At 33.3% G+C, this 19927-nt stretch overlaps 2 protein-coding genes across 5 annotated transcripts; one reads left to right on the plus strand and one right to left on the minus strand.

Moving 5' to 3' along the window:
- The first annotated feature begins 4087 nt into the window (after nucleotides 1–4087).
- LOC104892844 (RING-H2 finger protein ATL7) lies at nucleotides 4088–8598 on the plus strand. Of its 4 annotated transcripts, none has more exons than XR_789980.4 (4): nucleotides 4088–4872; nucleotides 4978–5063; nucleotides 5634–5745; nucleotides 7747–7885. XR_789980.4 is itself a non-coding variant. In XM_048642703.2 (3 exons), exons 1-3 carry the CDS (start codon nucleotides 4558–4560, stop codon nucleotides 5647–5649), a joined length of 417 nt encoding a protein of 138 aa, XP_048498660.1. In that variant the 5' UTR covers nucleotides 4088–4557; the 3' UTR covers nucleotides 5650–6035. The 4 variants fall into 4 exon arrangements, 2 of the variants coding, with proteins under 2 accessions (XP_048498660.1, XP_010677163.2); XR_789979.4 differs by having other exon boundaries at nucleotides 5634–5721; XM_048642703.2 differs by lacking the exon at nucleotides 7747–7885 and having other exon boundaries at nucleotides 5634–6035.
- Nucleotides 8599–16052: 7454 nt separating this feature from the next.
- On the minus strand, nucleotides 16053–17681 carry LOC104892836 (phytolongin Phyl1.1). The gene has a single exon (XM_010678848.3). It carries the CDS (start codon nucleotides 17041–17043, stop codon nucleotides 16225–16227), a length of 819 nt encoding a protein of 272 aa, XP_010677150.2. The 5' UTR covers nucleotides 17044–17681; the 3' UTR covers nucleotides 16053–16224.
- Nucleotides 17682–19927: the final 2246 nt, after the last annotated feature.

Raw genomic sequence — 19927 nt, forward strand, 5'->3', positions numbered from 1 at the left:
ATTCAAACTAACAAGTTTTTTTTGTTCTAAGATGTTGGTAGTAGATTCCCTACTCTAATAGATTGAGTATTAAGTTTCTTAGGTCTTCTAAACGTGTTTGTACGTTCTTATTTACATAATTTAATCAACTTTTAGTTTTATGTTTTCAATTTTGATCTTATCTCTAAGGGTCTGTTCTCCCCAGCTTATTTTCAGTTCAGTTCAGTTCAGTTCAGTTCAGTTCAGCTCCAATAAGTTCAGTTCAGTTCAGTTCAGCTCCAATAAGTTCAGTTCAGTTCAGTTCAGCTCCAATAAGTTCAGTTCAGTTCAGATCAGTTCAGTTCAGATCAGTTCAGTTCAGTTCAGCTCTATTCTTTTTATAACCATTTTGTTAAATATTATTATTATTATGTTGGTATAATTTATTTTACTAATTATTATTATTATTATTATTATTATTATTATTATTTAAATATATATCATTACTATTAAGTATTATTATTATTGTTGAATCTATATATTTTTTTTATTATAGCTTTACTAATTATTATTACTATTATTATAAGGAGGAACATGGTTTAGGTCAAAGCACAAATAAACCCACTTTTTTTAGCCCATAAACCAATCAAATCGCGTCAAGACGGTTTATGATGTAATTTTCGCGGTCCAACCCAATCATTATTTTTATTACTAAATATTTTTATATTATTAAATCTAATTATTAAAATAGTAATATTAATTTACTTCTTAGATATTATTGTTATTGTATATCATCGTCAAGTATTAATATATTAATACAAATAATATTAAATAATTATTATTAATTATCATTATTATCATTAATTATTATTATTATTAATTTATGATTATTAATGTTATTTATTTATAACTATCATTTAAAAATATTCAAAATACTACTATTATTATTCATTATTATTACTTATCATAATAATTATTACTTAATATTCATATTATTATTGTTTAAAATATTAATTATATATTTATTACATTCAATTTATTTCAATGTAATTTAATTCAATTCAGTTCAATTCAGTTCAGTTCAGCTCTGATAAGTTCAGTTCAGTTCAGCTCCGATAAGTTCAGTTCAGTTCAGTTCAGTTCAGCTGTTTTATGCCGAAGAGAACATGCCCTAAGTCAGGAGGGGAGCTATGGTATCTTCCAATGAAATATCTTTTTTATTCTTAGCTAAATATATATACTTAATTGGACATTCAGATTTTGTACAATTATATCCTTTCCTAATTTAAAGATAGATCAAAAATTCCAATAATAAACTAAATAAGCATTAACAAAGTAACTTGACATAATGAGAAAAATGGTTACTCAATAAAAACATTACAAATTTAATTTGACTACAAAATTTTACATCTAAATGTTTATCTCAATTTATAAAAACCTTATAGATTACGGGCTTGTTCTCTTCGGCATAAAACAGCTGAACTGAATTGAACTGAACTGAACTATTGGAGCTGAACTGAACTGAACTTATCAGAGCTGAGCTGAACTGAACTGAACTGAACTGAACTGAACTGAACTGAATTGAATTGAATTGAATTGAATTGAATTGAATTGAATTGAATTGAATTGAATTGAATTGAATTGAATTAAATTGAAATAAACTGAATGTAATAAATAATATTTTTAAACAATAATAATATAAATATTAAATAATAATTATAATGATAAGTAATAATAATAATAATAATAGTATTTTGGATATTTTTAAATGATAGTTATAAATAAATAATATTAATAATCATAAATTATTATTAATAATAATAATTAATGATAATAATGATAATTAATAATAATTATTTTATATTATTTGTATTAATATATTAATACTTGATGATGATATATAATAACAATAATATCTATGAAGTAAATTAATATTACTATTTTAATAATTAGATTTAATAATATAAAAATATTTAGTAATAAAAATAATAATTGGGTTGGACCGCAAAAATTACATCATAAACCGTCTTGACGCAATTTGATTGGTTTATGGGCTAAAAAAAGTGGGTTTATTTGTGCTTTGACCTAAATCATGTTCCTCCTAATAATAATAGTAATAATAATTCGTAAAGCTATAATAAACAAAATAATATATAGAAACAACAATAATAATATTAATACTTAATAGTAATGATATATATTTAAATGATAATAATAATCATAATAATAATCATAATAATAATAATAATAATAATAATAATAATAATAATAATAATAATAATAATAATAATAAGAGTAATTAGTAAAATAAATTATACCAACATAATAATAATATTTGACAAAATGGTTATAAAAGAATAGAGCTGAACTAAACTGAACTGATTGGAGCTGAACTGAACTGAACTGAAAATAAGTTGGGGAGAACAGACCCTACAGTAGTTTGTTTAACAATAATTATAAATCAAACTTCTATAATTATATCTTGATGAAATTTATTAAGAATAGACCCAAATAATCGACGCACGTATCGCGTGCATAGAAGACTAGTACGATGTGTTGAAAGGGGAGCAAATTTCCTTATAAAGAACAATCAAGCTTTTTTTAAAAAAAAGAGAAAGTTTTAAAAAATTATAAATACTTTAAAGTCTTAATCGGTAACACATCATCAAAATATGCATGCATGACATGGACCAGAAATTTTGTTAGTTAAATCTTACTATTAGCAGTTCTAATCACATAAATATCTTGTGAAAGTATTGGGTCAGACCGTCTGACCCAATACTTTCTGTCGGATGGGCTGAGCAAGTGTAAGGAAGAAGACGAAGAAGATGCAAGGACTTTACCATCAACAGCAGCAACTCGTAGCTCTTCTCTCCGTTGCTCTCGCCAGAGATGACTCTTCATCTTCTTCTTCAATCACCACCTATTCTTCCTCCACTCACACTATCGACATGTCATCATCTTCCTCAACGAGTCAAGAATCGGACGAGCCGAATCGTCTTTCTGCCATTAACTGATATGATTTTCCAGGAACCATAATGCATTGTGTTCCAGGTACCACCAATGACCAAAGGGCAAAAAGAAAACAATTATTAAACGTATGAAATTGGTGTGTATTTTTGCAATTTTGGAAGGAGGAGAGAGAGAATGAGTAATCAGAAGAAGATAATGCTTTCCTTCTTGTGATATGATTTTTCTTTCATTTGGTCTTCTGTGTTCTTTCAGTTGGTGTGTAAATTCTTTCAACTTGTATTGTTTTTCTTTCATTTGGTCTTTTGTGTTCTTTCAGTTGGTGTGTAAATTCTTTCAGCTTGTGTTGTTTTTCTTTCATTTGGTCTTCTGAACAAAAATTGAAACCAACTGAAAAAAATTGAAACCAACTTAAAGTCATCTGACCAAATATTATGGTCGGACACATCTCACCCAATACCTTCTCAAATATCTTTGTATGTTTATACATGTATCTTCCGCAATTCATAAAGGTATATTTGGAGCTCATTTTTTAAGCTTTGTCAGACATTTTCAAAATTACTTTTGATCATTTAATTTGTTATTTCTCGTTTCGAACATTTCAAATTTGGTTTAGTTCATTTTTTAAGTTATTTTTTCTCATTTAATGGGGTGACATATACACTTCGATGTGTATTTCGTCAACCACAATCATGAAAAATCCAAACCCAAATTGACTTTTTAAAACATGAACCCCATAATTTCAAATCATTCATTGGGTATAAAATAACTCACTGTTTTTTTAAGCACGTATAAGAATACAACTCTTTTAAATAGAGGGATTTTCTCTTTTCCATCAAATCATATATAATGAGAGAGAAGTGGTAGCTTAGTGGAGTATCACCCCATTCTAAGACATTACTCCGGATTAGAATTCTCATCCCAACAATATATTGGGGCATTAGCCTAATAGCCTAATACGGGTTGATTTTCGAATCAATTATTTTTTCTAATTAAAGAAAAAAATCAAATCCGATAATAATATAATTTGCATTAGGTACTAATAGTGTATTACAATTAAGAATAATTCATCTAAAGAGAACAATAATTCTTCCTAGAGCAAACAATTATTTTACAATAAATCAAAAAACATTAATTTCCCCAAATAATACATGCTAGTACTTGGTCTTATCATTAATCCTATAATTCAACATAATCCCATGAAAATGACATTTTATCTTGGTTTTGTAGCATTTCGAAGTTGCAATTCCAAAATTAACAATTTCATGATCATAATTAACATCTACATAACAATAAAAAATCATAAATATGGCATGACTCATGACTTAAAAATGCCATGTTTAAGTACTACAACTTTCAGATTTAGACCTTTCGTCATCCACAAGAGTCGTCATTATTTTTGTCTCTTTTAGTTGACAGATGGAACTGCATGCTGCATTCCATGGATAAACTAAACTAAATCCGCCATTTTTTCTTACATCACACATCAAATCCAATACAAATTCCACTATTAATGTACTCAGATCTCCTCCTTAAATTTCCAAGAAAAACTCAATAGTTCAGAGTTTTCCTTAAATTCATCATTGTAAAACCCTAATTTCCGAGAATTTAGGTTAATCTGTAAAAAAAATGTCGTCTTCAGATGCAACTTACATTAGTAGACGGAGCAGCCGTGGAATTGTAGAATCGAATTCAATTGAAGGAGATGCAAGTACAATAACAAGTAGCAGTAATAGCAACAATGGCGGTGTTAGCAACACTGAAACAATAAAATTGTATGAAGCAATTATATTTTCTGGACCAATTGTGTTCACATTGATCATCCTTTTCTTGTTTTACTTCTTTTATCTTCGCCGTCATAGTGTTGATTGGTCTTCTCTTCGTATGCGCGCTTCTAATTCCGCCGCTGCCGCCGCTGTCGCAGACGATTCCAATGATGTTGGGGTAAAGCTAGATAATTAGCTAGATTGATGAATTGATTAAGTTTATGAGTATAATTTGTTTCAAATTTTGGAGAATTTTGGTTGATTTGATTTGTTTATTTATTAGGTGGCTGAGTTGGGGCTGAAGAAAGAATTCAGGGAGATGCTGCCAATTATTGTTTTTACAGAGAGTTTTTCTGTTAGAGATACACAGTGAGTTTATTATATGTTACTGAATTTTGCTTTTCTGATTGTTTAGTGCGCTTATGAAAGTATGTTTGTTTGAGTCTAATCAAATAAGTGAGTGGAGTTTAATTGATTTTTAAAGGTATGGAAAATGGAAGGTAATTATTTGGTTTTGGAAGATTGTTTTTTGGATAAGAATTTAGGATTTGGATGGACAAGATTTAGTGGGTTTCTTTTCAGGTTATAGAATTCAGAAGTGGTCATTTGATCTTTCATTTTCATATAATCATGCAAAACAAAGAAATTTAGCTTGGGTGGTTGAGTAAAGATTTTTTAGTGAGCTTTGTTGCATGGACTCTTTACTGTATTTTAAGAAAGATTCTTCTTAAGAGTGAAGATGCTGACATGGGTATGGAGACTTGGCCAATTCAACGAAGGCGAAAACAGGCATTTTTTTTATAGAAAAACTGGCATAGTCAAGATGATGTACCCATGTTGGATATTTATTGAAGAGTCCATGTAACATAGCGAGTGTGAGGAGATATGTATCTATCGCGTTTGCGTTCTTGGTGAATCTGTGCAATGACGTGATTACAGGGACAAAGGAGATTAGAACTATCAAATGTGGAGCAATTACAGTCCAAGCCTAATGTTGTGCCAGAAGCAACTTGGAGTTGGATTTGTGGTGCTCATACTGCTTCTTTTTTTAGTACTATGTCCATCCCTTTACTCATTTCTGATTAGTGCTTTGAATATTTTTCCTAGTTTGTTGTCCTGCGATTTCTTGAGGTATGCTATTGCCTTTTGAGGGTCTTCACATGTAGTCTGTGTTTGTTTTAGAATTGTGCAGGATTTGGGTTACAACCTAGGTATTAGGTTACTAACTCCCTAATGCAATTTATCAAGATACATGCAAGCCATGTACCCATGGAGCTTTTATATCGTGTTGAGGATTGGGAATGGGATTGTTTTTCTAACTTTTACTTTTTCCCTGTTCAATGAGGTCTTATGTTAAAGATCTTTTTCATTAATTTCATTTCATCTCTCTGTTCTTAGCTCTCCAAAAATTAATCACAATCTTTTAGTGTCCAATTTGCATTATGGTACTGCTGGCGGCTGGGTTAATATAAAAGCTAGCTTTCCCAACTATTTTGAAAATATTGTAGATGTTTGAGTCATATGAACAAGTGGTATGTACTTGTAGATAACGAACCCTGACTCTAGATCTCAATGAATCTTCGAAAAAAGCAATTGTTATCAAAAGAATCTGTAAGATTTGGATCCAGCTTTAGTTGCACTCAAATGAGGTTAAGAACACTGACTAGCAAGTTAAAAACAAAAAAAAGGTGACTTATTATAGTTGGAAAACAACAGCAAACTGAAACAAATGAAAATAAAAGCTAAGGGAAAGGAAGCAACGGTTCTGTAGGGTGGAAATGGACCATACTTCATGCCCATATAGTAGCTTCTAGAACAACCTAAGTTCTGTAGCTTTCGGGAACTGCCAAGCTCCCCTAAACCTAAGCTTAGAACAACTTGATACTGCTGGAAGTGATAGTTGCTTCACTCGTAGTCTTAGACTTCTTACCAAGGCGCAAACAAGCTCACTTCATTCATTAACACTATAATATTCTATAATGGAAGTTAAGAAAACAAAAATGAAAGAACTAGAGAATCACTCCCTTAAGCCAGAACATTGGTTACACGTCTCTGTTGCTCATGCATGCTGTCACCTCCCCAGTTGTCTTCTCCTCCTGACCTTGAGCACATCACTTAGCCTTTTGCAAGTGCTGCTGCTAGTCTGCTGCTGTCTTTAGCTTTAAAGGATCATGTTCAATCATGGTAAATTATTTAAACCTGTTCAAGATTCACCATTTAATGTGATTAACTCTAGTTAGTCCATGTAGCTGCTTGATCAAGGTTCCTTCTCCGCCTATTGGTTACAGAGGATACAGTAAGTCCCTAACATGTGTAAGCCTTTGCTTAACTTTAGGGGCTAGCTTACAAGTTATTCCCTTAATCTTGCTTATGTGCTGAACTTTAGTGTTTGCATTATAGTGGCAGTAATGGACCTTAGTTACCTTATTAGCACATGCACAAAGACTAGCTTGAATGGTTATTGATTTGACATATCAAGGGGGGGTAGATTTGGCAAACTAGGCTAAGTAATTAGGTTTAGGTTAGGGTGTGTTATCAATGATATCCCTAACAGTAGGAGTAGGGAGTGGAGCAAGATCTAACTCTTACCCGTTGGCTCTTGTTGATATATACAAAAGTGGTCCTGTTTAACCAGTTTACTCTCTCTGTCCCTTTTAAATTGCTCCATTAGAGTAATTTACGTTTAAATTTTTGGTTGGGTCGAGTTGATGTGAGAGTAGAATGGTGGTCCGTCATTACCGTTTATGATACAAAGTCAAAGGAACAAACAGAAAAGGTAATTTTGGCTATCTTAAGAGGGATGAGGGAGTGTTTATTAATATCATTGGATAAGAGTTACGCTTAGAGTGATCTATAATTATGGTTCATCTTTAAGAGATCCTATGTTACTATTAGCTAATTTTTTCACTTTTTTTTATAGTACTTTATTTGATGTGTATATGAGTTGCATGGGTTAAAGCAGATTATGTTTGGTTACAAATTATGAAATATAACCCTACCCAAAGCAGTAGAAGTATGTACATTATATATGATTAAGACAACTGTATTACAGATGTTCAGTGTGCCTAGGGGAGTATCAAGCAGAAGATAAGCTTCAACAGATACCTGTGTGTGGACATACATTTCATCTGAACTGCATTGACCATTGGCTAGCTACTCGTAGCACCTGTCCACTCTGTCGGCGTTCCCTTATCAGTGAATCCAAAACTCCCCCAGCCCCAGCCTCAGAGTCTGATAGTAATAATCAGACTGACAGTAGATTTGACAGCACGGAGAATGTTGATGACATCCTTCGCCGCAATAGACTGCAAATTATATCGGTGCGTACTGTGATCTAGCTTCTGATTGCTGGAGAATCAGCGACTTGAGGGATTTCTCTAAAGGTAGGACCTGTACAGAGAAGACAAAAGGTAGGATACGAGATGGCTCTAGGTAATTCTGATTAGCAGTTATGCTATGGTAGTCAGTGCTGTGTTGATGTCTGTCGTTGCTACAGTCTGTGTGAGGAAGTGGATGACCTTTTTTTACCGAGAAATAGATACCATATGGACTCATAGTTCGGTGTGAAATCAAAGCATTGTATCCTGTCTGTGCTTTCCGATGGAGGAAATCTGCAATTGTCCAATCTTTGGAGGGGGAGCTAATGTTTTGTGTAATCAGTGCTCTCTGTACTGTGTAAAATTATGTAAAAACTAGTTAGTTGCAGTGAAACTAAGTGGATTTAAATTGTGGAGTACAAAAATAACTTTAAAAGGAGTAGGTTGCCAATTGTTTCTCATGTTGATGAACATTTGGATGTCATAATTCGCCAATTATTTACATATCTATCGTCATGATGGAACAAACAAATTTGTATTTATTGTTGAGGTGTCACAACAATTATTATTATTTTTTGATTTGGACATTTAGCAAAAAATTAATCCAAACTTTTACACCTTTTGAATAGGAGGAAATGGAGAGAAAGAAAGGGAGGGGCACATTCTTTGGTTTGGATAAGAAGGAAAGGGGGAGCTTTTTTTCTTTTTAGTAACATCATCTCTCCCAAATTTGGAGGCAAACTTTGAGCTGTGTTTTCCCCTCCTTTTCTTTCCCTTTCCTTTTCTTCCTATATCTCTATTATATTAGTTAAGGAGGAGCAATGATATTCTTGGAATTTACTTAATTACCCTTCCACAATATAAATAGTAGATTTCAAATTTCCACACATGTTCTTGCAAAAAAAAAAAAGATCAATCAGATCTCTATTAAACCAATCAAATCATATAAAAGCTCAATCACGTAAACTTGTCAATTGAAAAGATTCAATCAAAAAGGTTCATAATCAAGAACTTATCAAACATTAATACCACACACAATAATAAAAAAAATACACAACATTCTCATTACATAGACAACTCAAAATAATTTTTCCATAACACAAACACAATTACAACACAAACTCTAAACCAAAAAAAAGAACCCTAGTTCTCTTCATAGATTGGAAGTTTACGACATTCTCGGGTTAAGCATACGTTTGCCCCCTAATAACGTTTGGGGTTTTTTTTTTACCGTTTGCCCACTAACTTTTAAAAGATAAACATTCACTAGGTTTTCTTAACTCAACCTTAGTTAAAAATGTATTGCTTGACAAGTAATTATAGCTTTTGAAAAATAATAATTTTAATTGTTAATTACTTTAGGAAGGGTTTTGCGTCTATTTCACCCAAAATGAATGGCATCTTTTCCTCTTCTCATTTTCACACAATTTTAGCATTCAAAATTTTTACCAAGCAGTGAGAGGAAGAGAGCACACAAACACACCCTTTGTGGCTACAAAGTACAAACGACATCCTTGAAGTCATTACTGAACTAGAGACAAAAGGTACTCTTGTTCTCAAAATAAATCTTGTTTTCTCCTTTCTAATTGACTACTATTAAGAAATCTAGGGTTTAAAAGGTCATATTTTTCCGAAATAATAAAAATTCTGGTAAATTTTGTTATAGTTTGGTTCAATTATAGTTGTGGATATTGTTGTTGTGTTTTGATTGTTCTTTTATATTGATTCATCATCTTTTGATTAGGGTTTTAATTTTTTTTTGGGGAAGGTAGTAAAATAGGGGTTAACTCAAAATTAAATTGTGGTATTTATATTTGGCCATGATTCTTTTTATAATTCATAGTTTATAGTCTGATTTATTTTGTGTAATTGGTACTGGACTTTTTTTAATGGGGATTTGGGGTGTAGGCATAAAGTGAAGAGTTATCTCTCTCCCCTCTCCATATGTTATTGTGCTTTTCTCAGCTAGTAATGAAACTTATCTCCAGGGTGGCATAAGGTATATGAAGAAGTTTGTCTGGGTGGACGCAGTATATCAACACAACAACCACAAGCAAACAGGCCAATGCAGAATAGAGGAGTTGGTGTGTACACCTATGAAAATGGATATTAGAGACAAGTTGTGGTAAATTCAATTACGCACCCGATTTTTCGAATAATCAATTTGAGTATATGCAAATAACTTTCTTTTGTTTTTGTTGCAGTATGCGAGTAATACTACTATCTAGAGGTGATCATGGGGCTGGGCTGCGTCTAAAAAATTGTCTATTGGTCCGGCCGGGCCAAATTTCAGGCTAAAAATTTGTGCCCAAAGCTCGCTATTTCGGGTCAAAATCGGGCCGGGTCAAAAATTAGACTAAAAAGTTATTTTAGTGGATTGATTATTGTTCTGTGGAGTAGTTATTTTAATGGAAGGAAATGAATTTTTATTTTATTTTTGTTTGAGAACAACGGTTCATATGTAAAGAACTTTTTTGTGTAATTGTTTGATTAAGGGATGAAATTGAAATGGAGGGAAGTGATTTTATTTCGGATGAAATTAAATAATAAATGCTCATAGGTATACTTATATTTTATTAGTTATCAAGCATTAAAAAGTTAACCATAGTTAGCAAAAGCAAATGCTAAGGGGTGAATATTTATCTTTTAAACGTTAGTGGGCAAACGTTAAAAAATCCCAAACATTAGGGGGAAAACGTATGCTTAACTCCGACGTTCTCAAATATGACATTCTCAAATTTGCGGATATTTTACTGTTAATGAGGTATGTAGTTCATTATTGAACATAAAATAGTAAGAATTGACATATTTAAATTTATTTAAAAATAATAATATTAAAAATCACTCACAATCTTTATTATCTTTTCACATTAGCGAATTAATATATCTAAATTCATCTAACTATTGATCATTCATATTTTAAGAGTAATTATAACTATAATACAGATGGAGTATATAATAACAAGTTTTGAAATTAATGCACGTATCGTGTACGTATAAGAATAATTGCTATCTAAACAAAGTGTTAGCAATGATATGTAAAACATAATATGAAATGCAAAATTACAATTAGTATCACCAACTATACAAGTACAATTATCACCCTACTTAGTGCTAAATAATACGGGTCACTCGCAGCATAATATTCTATCAATATATAAAAACATGATCAAGGAAATTCTATATCTAATAGTTTTGTAAGAGTAAATTAAAATTAGGCAATAATATCAAGTTCAATATTAAAAAGAGAATCAGTCCAATAGTAACTAGGTTAATTTCTTTCGGTGACTAATTTAATCTATTTAGTGCCTAGGTTTATTTTTATATTTAAATTAGACCGTCTCCTTTAATAATTTTTTGCTAAGTTTAAGGTCATTCATAAAACAACCCTCAATTATTTAAAAAAACCCTAAACTCTTTTGTTGTTGTAAAATATCCAAAAAAAAGTTAAATCAACTAATTTTAAAATGGAGAAAATATACATTTTCCTCTTTGTTGTCCATCTGCAACAGCACCACCAAAATCCCCATCCCACCCTTCTTGTTCCCCCCCTTTCCTAGCTTTGACACGATCACCACAGCTACCACATGCCCATCCTCAGCCCCACCACATGAGTCATGAGTCATGACCCTTCTTGTTATCATATTTACCAGAGAATAGAGAGTAATTGGGAACATGCATGGGATCAAATCATCAAAGTTTTTGCAAGAATAGGGAGCAGAGGGGAAAGTTTGAGGTGATATTGGTTGGACGATGATGAGGACCGAGGAAGGTGTGATGGCCTTAGAGCATTGTCAATGGTTGGACTCTTTTTGGGGGTCATCAATTATTCAATTACTTTCTCTCTCCTTCCTATCACATATGCCCAACTTACATAAAAGACCATATTTTTTTAATCCCAATGGTTAGACTTATTTTTAGGATCATCAATTATCTATTTTATTTTCTCTCTCCTTATATCTCATCCCAATACCCAATGACATCATGCCACATGTTCTCTCCTCCCAAATTGTCAGCTTTTGTGTTTTTGCAAAACCTTCATAAACAGTCTATGAGGAAGAACCGTTTATGGTTCTCTTTCCTCTCTTTTCTTCTCTTTCTTCTTTTTTTATTAGTATTTTCAAATTCTCTCTCCTCATAAACCTCTTGGGGTTCAACCATTGGCAATGCTCTTATGGTTTTCTTGGTGGTCGGGTGGTAGCTAAAGGTTTTTGCTTTATAGAAAACGATTTTTTATCCTTTTTTCTAATTAATGGTTTTTTTTTTTCTTTTCATTATATTATGGTACTTCTTGCTATAGGTTGTGGGCAATTTATGATGTTTGTTTATAGTTTTTGCTAGACATAGTCCTAAGGTTGTTGCATTTTTCATATCTTTATTTTCTTTGGCATGGCCAATATTTCGTGCACACCATGAACCACAAAACTTTATTTTTCAAACTTTCATTGAGTTGCTATATATTTCATGAGAAGTGTGTAGTGGTTGCCTCTAGGAGCATTAGTATGTTAGGCTTCAAGAAAAGTTCTTAGTGAGAGTTATTTGGGTAGGAAGAAAGTTGTGGGAGCTATTTTTGTTAACTAATGTGCTATATGTTTTTGTTATGTGTTAGTGATTTCAAGTGACTAACTTTTTCGTTTTTTTAGAATTTCTCCAAGACATTACTTGGATGACTGTAACTAAGCTGCGCGTCGTCGTCGTATAGTATCTTTTCTTATTGTTTCAAGTTTCGAGGACAAAACTTTCTTAAGGGAGTGATTGTAACACCACGAATTTTCGCTGATAATTTCTTCGAGTTATTTTCCTTAATTATTATTTTCCGTTAAAATTAGAATATTTTACTCCTTAAAAAATATTACATCCTCTATTTCTTTTCCAACTTTTTAAAAGTTATAGATATAATCTATTCGAATACAGATTGTATATTTTTCTAGTATTTAAATTTTACGTTTTAGCTATGCATTTTGTTTTATTCCTTCAACCATGCGTCTGACCATCGTAATTACTTTTTGGACATGGAGTTTGAGTCCTAAAAAAGCTGCCCGAAAATAAGATATTTTGGTGGTTAAAGAAGTGGCTTTTGGAGCTTGTAACCCTCCTTATAACCCCCTTTTTAATGCCAATTAAATCTCTTATTTCTAGTTAGTATAATCTCTCTTTTTACTCCTCTTTTCAGTCATCTTTGGAGAATTTTATAACAGTAAAATTCAATTACAATATATAGGAGCACACTTAAATTTTATACCAAAGTCTCTTACCTATTGCTTGATCCAGAGGGCCTGGGAACAACATGCAGCAGCAACCACATACTCTGCCTCTGCAGTGGACAAGGCAACTGCATTTTGCTTCTTTGAGCTCCATGAGACCAAGCTTGTTCCTAGGTACTGGACGAAACCTGATGTCCTCTTGGGATTTACCAAGTCTCTAACATAATTCACATCCGACTAACTTACTAGGTCAAATACATCATTTCGAGGATAGAACAAACATAAGTCATCGCTTCCTTTCAAAAACCTAAAAATTCTCTTAACTGCTGTTAAGTGAGATTCTTTGGGATTCGATTGGAATCTTGCACATAAACTAACACTAAAGGCAATATCAGGTCTACTTGTAGTTAAGTAAAAATCCAATCATACCTCTATATTGCTTCCGTTAGACACTTACCATTTTCATCTTCATCTAACCTTCTTCCTGTTCCTACAGGAGTGTGGATGCTTTTTTAGATTGTTTCGGTCCATACTTTTTCAACAGTTCCTATACTTTTGTTGATGGATCATTGTCCCTCTTTCGGTTTGCTTGATTTGTAAGTCCAAAAATAAGTTCAACTCACCCATATTATATCATCAACATAAATTTGGACTACTAATATGTCTGTTCTTTTTGAACGAAGGAACAAAATTCTATCAACTTTACCTCTTATGAAATCATGTGAAAGTAAGAATTTTAATAATCTTTCATACCAAGATCTAGGAGCTTATTTTAACCCTTATAGAGCTTTATCAAGCTTATATACATGATTTGGAAGATTGTGATTTTCAAAACCGGAAAGTTGTTCCACATAGTCGTCTTCTAGTAAAAAGCCATTTAAAAAAAACACATTTGACGTCCATTTGATAGAACTTAAATTCCATAAATGCAGCAAAGACAATCAAAGTTCTAATAGCTTTTTATACTAGCAACAGGAGCAAAGGTTTCATCGAAATCAATACCTTCTTGTTGATTGTACCTTTTGGCTACAAGTCTGGCCTTGTTCATCACAACTGTTCCATGCTCATCAAGCTTGTTCCTGAAGATCCACTTAAGTCCAATTACTTTCTGGTTCTTCGGCTTGGGCTCTAGGTGCTAGACCTTGTTCCTATGGAACTCATTCAGCTCCTCTTGCATAACATTTATCCAAACAACCTCTTTTAATGCTTTCATGTGATCCTTAGGTTATGTCATAGATAGAAAAGCATGAAAGACAAAATAATTAGTTCTAAAGGATGAAAATTTTGGTGTTTCCAAGACTTTGGATCAAATCTCCTGGTTGCTTCTAGTGCTTCTTGAGGTGTTTTAATCATTTGATCTTCTTCAGGTTTAGGAGTTCCTTCTTCTTCCTAGGTTCCTCATGTAGCTTGTTGGGAATGAGTAGCCTACTAAATCCCTATAAAGTAATCATGAGGGGTATTACATACACCCGACTTGAAAACAACAACGCCCTCGTTGCGCCTGAGAACTCCACATATTCGGCATATGGCATGCGGGTTGCCCCAAGCCTGAAGACTGATCGCAGGAGACTCCATATATTCGGTCTGACGACCTCTGGGTCGCTCCTTATGACAATGCAGCCCCAGAATCCTCCCTAACTAGGCGCCTGGAGACGCCTAATATTCGGCCTTAGGGTCTCCCCAACACGCGGTCGCAGGACTGCTTTGATGCCATTTGTAACACCCGACCCATACGGAGTTGGGTATATCGTCATCAATGTGCATTCAGGACCAACAAATGTCCTCAATAACCAACACAAGCTTTTTGCATTTTGTCCTCACTCAGCACTATGAGAAACTTCCCAAGAGTTCACCCATCCCTGGACGGACTACTCCCAGCCAAGCACGTTTAATTGTGTAGTAACTAAGGAAATAAGCTCCCTAAAAGAAAGATGCATCTCGTTGGAATGAGTAGCTTGCTAGATTTTTATAAAGTAATCATGAGGGGTATTACACCACCTGCAAGTAATCACCATCTTACCTTAAAAGAATAAATAAATAAATAAAATAAAACTAAAAACCTAGATTTTTATGTGAAATGCAAGCAAAATCTGACAAACAATTTCTAACACATGGTGGTTTTTCCTTTCACTACTATTGTCCTGCTTTTGACTTGTTACATTTCACAGAAATAGCCCTCCTTGATCATCATCACTCCGACCATCTATTCAATAAACCTTTGATAATATGAGTGATTTTGCAACTCTTCTAAAGGTTTTCGTTTCCTCACCATAAATACTTATACTGGAACAGTGGGCTTGATTGATCTTATAGGAGTAATACAAAGTATAATCTTCATTATTAAATTTTGGCTTATTGTTGATGGAGAATTTTTGGAAAAATCCTGGGCATTGATACTCCCTTACTCAGCAAGTTCCATATTCCATTTAGATTCTTCTCTCTTCCCTCTACTTATCAAACACTACTCCCCTCTTCCTATAATCGCTTTGTGATAAGGCTCGCTTTTCCTATGCATATCAAACACAGCAATAATCTAGCACATGTAAGTTGCCTTTTACTCACATGAGCACGACATCCTACCACGGAGTAAATTTTACACCCAAAACAGAACTAGACAAGCTTAAAAACCCCAAGAAAAAGTAAAAGGTGGTACACAAGATAACATGCGCGAGCCAAACTATGTATGTACTTTGAACCGGTCTATGATCCGTATCATATATGCTTAAGTACCCTCAACAACAATAGGCTTTCCCACAACCCAGATAGCTAGGTTGGATTTCAGCTTTAAATGAGAAGCGGAGAATGCAGAAAGCTTAATGTATGAACTAATTTCACTCTTAAACAAAAAGACAACTCCATTAACATGAACTTCTGAAATTATAGAACTATACACAAGTTTCTGGCACCAAATGCTGCAGTATCAGGAGGTAAATGCTATAAATACTCAAGGATTGTGTAAAAAAACACGGAACTATGTTCAATCCCCTCTTATACTCATTACAGAAAAACTCAACGAACACAATCAAGACCTTCACAGATCAGCAGCCAAACTAAAAACAATATAATGCATATAGCAACATCAATGACAAGAACTAACTGTACTAAGCGACACCATTTTCTTTTCATATTTTGGGACCTTGTTCTCATGGACGCACTCATATCCTTGCGCAATGTCATTGGAGAAACCGTTGCACCTGCACTGTTAGAATCTGAATCTCGGTCTGTAGACCGGCGGTTCTCTTCCAACTCAATACCTCTCATGGCAATCATGTGATGATCCTTGACCTTCTTATCTTGCTTCAAGGGTTTCTTACCTAACAAAGGTGCCTTGGTAGAAGTCGCAACTTCCACTACACCCCCATAATACGCATCATGAGAAGATGACGACAAATTCAAGCTTTTACCATCACCATTAGCTCCTGTTTGAGGAACATTTTGTAAAGAGGCAATCAACTGGCGGATAACAGGAACCAACTGTTCTTGTAAGTTAACATTGGAGTTAGAAGCACCACCCTTTCGAAGAAAACTCGAACCCTTCTTGGTGATCTTCTTGTATTCATTCCTAACGTTCTCTAAAAAGCGAAGAAGGGCAGAATTTCCAATCCCTTCATTAGCAATTGCAAAGTAAATAAACCCATCTTCCATCAAGAACAAAAATATTCTCCCACTCATAGTTTGAGAATACCATCTATGGAACAGTGGAGCTCTTTCCAAGCACGCCGCAGCCAATTTTTCGATTTCATGGTCTCCCCCACTATACGCCTGTAAAATCTTACCCCCTTTTGACACACAGCAATAATGCACAAAACCCTTTTCCATAGAACCCATCAATTTAACATTCACTACTAGAATACCCCACTATTACACAGCTAAACTAAATTAAACTAAGCAAGTATTTTGATTCGGAGGAAGTAAAATTGGACCAAATCTTCAAGTACCGAAGCAAATACTAAACAGAAAGCAACCAATTCATCCGCAACTAATTCAAATGCATCCAAAAAGTACCAGAACAAATCCAAAGCAAAATCTTCAAATTCCAGGAAAAAATCAATCATGATTCATCTCTATCTCAAATGGGTTTTCCTTAACATCATAACCCAATTCAAATTCAGCAGAATTTACTCGTTTTTCGATATAGAAATAAATACCCATAAAAAAGCAGAAAATTCAGAGGCAGAGCAGAATTTCGAGGAACGAACTTACTTAGATGAAAAGGAAGGAATTTTGATGTTGCAAGTTAGAAGAATTGCGCGGAAAAGTTGTTGCTTGGAAGATTCCCATGGTAGTGAACAAGTCATAGAAAGAAAATATTGAAGAGAAGATACAAAAAAATAAAAAATGGAGGAGTTTATGGGAAAGCAGTAACAGCATGATAATGAAATGATGGGGTAACTGATTAATTCATCATTAAATTGGTTGACGCCGCGTCTTACCGGGTCAGCTTTCTAATCCTGTTGTGCTGGCTTCTGCTTCCCTTGGTACTACTTTTCTTCGTCCTTCCAATTAAAACCTTCACTTGCCTAGGCTAAAATTTATGCTTTATTCATCCTTTGACTCAATTAGACTTAGGCCTATTCTTTTCGGCATAAAACAGCTGAACTGAACTGAATTGATCTGATCTGAACTGAACTGAATTGAACTGAACTGAACTGAATTGAATTGAACTGAACTGAAGTGAAATGAATAGTGATATGTGAGAGTAAAAGTATTGTCAAGAGCTGAACTGAACTGGTCTGAACTGAACTGATCTGAACCGAACTGAATTGAATTGAATTAAATTGAATTGAACTGAACTGAACTGAAAATAAGCTGGGGAGAACAGGCCCTTAGTAAAATAGACACGATTTGAATGACTTCATCTGGACAGACTAGCCCAAATAGAATCAGGCCGATTTAAAATAATATAACCCGAATCAACTTGAACTATACGATTAAGAGTTTGTCTTGGAAGAGACCGCCTACTTTTAAATTAAAAATTAGGCAATGATAAGTCCGATATTAAAAAGAGAATTAACTCAATAATAACTAAGTTAATTTTTTCAGTGACTAGTTTAATCCATTTAGTGACTAGGTCTACTTTTATATTAAAATTAGACCGTCTATTTTAATAATTTTTGATTGATATATATTTGTCAAATGTAATTTTGAATTTGAGAAAGGTAGAATTGAAGGGATTGAATGAAAGACCTTGATTCGGGTTTTATAGACCTCTCATTCATCCAACTTTCAAAAATGAATTCATTATATAATCTCCTAATTTTAATTTAAAAGTAGGCGGTTTCTTATAAGACAATTCCTCCAACTCTACCTTTTTCAAATTCAAAATTACATTTGACAAATATATATATCAATAGTTTAGTAATCATTACGTAACTAATTTTATTTTCCTAATTACTAAATAATCTAAAATGATTTAAAAAATATTTACTTGCCTCTTCAATTAGTTTACTTAAAAATTACTTATGACTTGAATGTGATCCAAACAAGAAGAAAGAAAAAAATTGCAATTAAAATGTCACCTTACGTTAAAGTCTTACAGATATACTCCCTCCGTTTCTTTTTAATCTACACACTTTCCTTTTTAGTTTGTTTTTTTAATCTACACACTGTTATTTTTTCTATTTTTGGTAACATATCACATCTACTTTTTCCTCCTTTTTCACCCATGTCATTCATTTTTTAATATTTAACCCACTATTTTGTTTGTCTCTCCACCTTTTCAGTGTCTCCCTCCACCTTTTGTACTTCCTCCTTGGTTCTCCCACAAAGTGAAGTGAGTAAATTAAAGTGAAATAAAAAGAGTATAGAATTAGATAAGAGTATAAGACTTACTTCTAATTTATAAAGTTATTACTCCTACTAATTTTGTATTATGATTTTTTAAAAATGAATTAAAACAATATTACCTTCTCAATATCACCTATAGGCTAGATATTCTGTAAGGTTGTATATGGTAACACTTATAAATGCGCATAAACACACTCACATCGTCACATTCTCACATACACATATATTTAACCCTTTGTCTTTCTAAGTACATATGGATTCAGTAATTTGATTTTTATATTATTATATTAAGATATTTAGATTATCAACTCAATGAAAGCAACGAAAACAATGTGAAATTTCAGAAATCAATGTACTATAATATAATATTATCTTATATTATTGTTTAGAAATTATGATTATTATGAGAGTTTCATTCTTCCTAAAACAAAAGTTGAAATGTACGGTTTTTTCACCAAGTACTCATATGATTTTTCAAAATTCATGGGATACCCCTAATTTTAAAAAAATACACCAGGTACCCTTACTGTTTCAATAAAATGCACCAAATGCCTTTAATGACTAACGACTTCAAATTTCCGTTAGTCATTAACCCTAATTAGTTGTCTAACTATAATAAAGCCCTCTAACCTTTAATTCATAACCCTCTAACACCACATTTCCAACCTAAACCCTAATCCTCTAACCCCCCACACCCACCCCCAGCCTAAACCCTAACCCTAACTACCCAACCACCACATCCACCTTCTATATTCCCCACCCCCTCCCCCACCCCGCAACCACCCTCCCCTCATCTCGTAGCCCCGACCCACGCAGCCTACCCCCTACCCCCGTAATCGTCCTCCCCTCACCTCGCAGCCTACCCCCACACTCGCAGTCGTCCTCCCCTCACCCTGCAGCCTACCCCTCCACCCCCGTAGCCGTC

Source organism: Beta vulgaris, chromosome 1, assembly GCF_026745355.1.
Source record: "Beta vulgaris subsp. vulgaris cultivar EL10 chromosome 1, EL10.2, whole genome shotgun sequence".
Taxonomy (NCBI): Eukaryota; Viridiplantae; Streptophyta; class Magnoliopsida; order Caryophyllales; family Amaranthaceae; genus Beta; species Beta vulgaris.

Excerpts from the sequence above, each read along its gene's own strand:
- LOC104892836 (XM_010678848.3), bottom strand. The coding sequence starts at position 17,043 with ATGGGTTCTATGGAAAAGGGTTTTGTGCATTATTGCTGTGTGTCAAAA.
- LOC104892844 (XM_010678861.4), top strand. The coding sequence starts at position 4,558 with ATGTCGTCTTCAGATGCAACTTACATTAGTAGACGGAGCAGCCGTGGA. Across the intron at positions 4,873-4,977 it reads ACGATTCCAATGATGTTGGG|GTGGCTGAGTTGGGGCTGAA; the intron begins GTAAAGCTAGAT and ends TTTATTTATTAG. Across the intron at positions 5,064-7,746 it reads TTTTCTGTTAGAGATACACA|ATGTTCAGTGTGCCTAGGGG; the intron begins GTGAGTTTATTA and ends ACTGTATTACAG.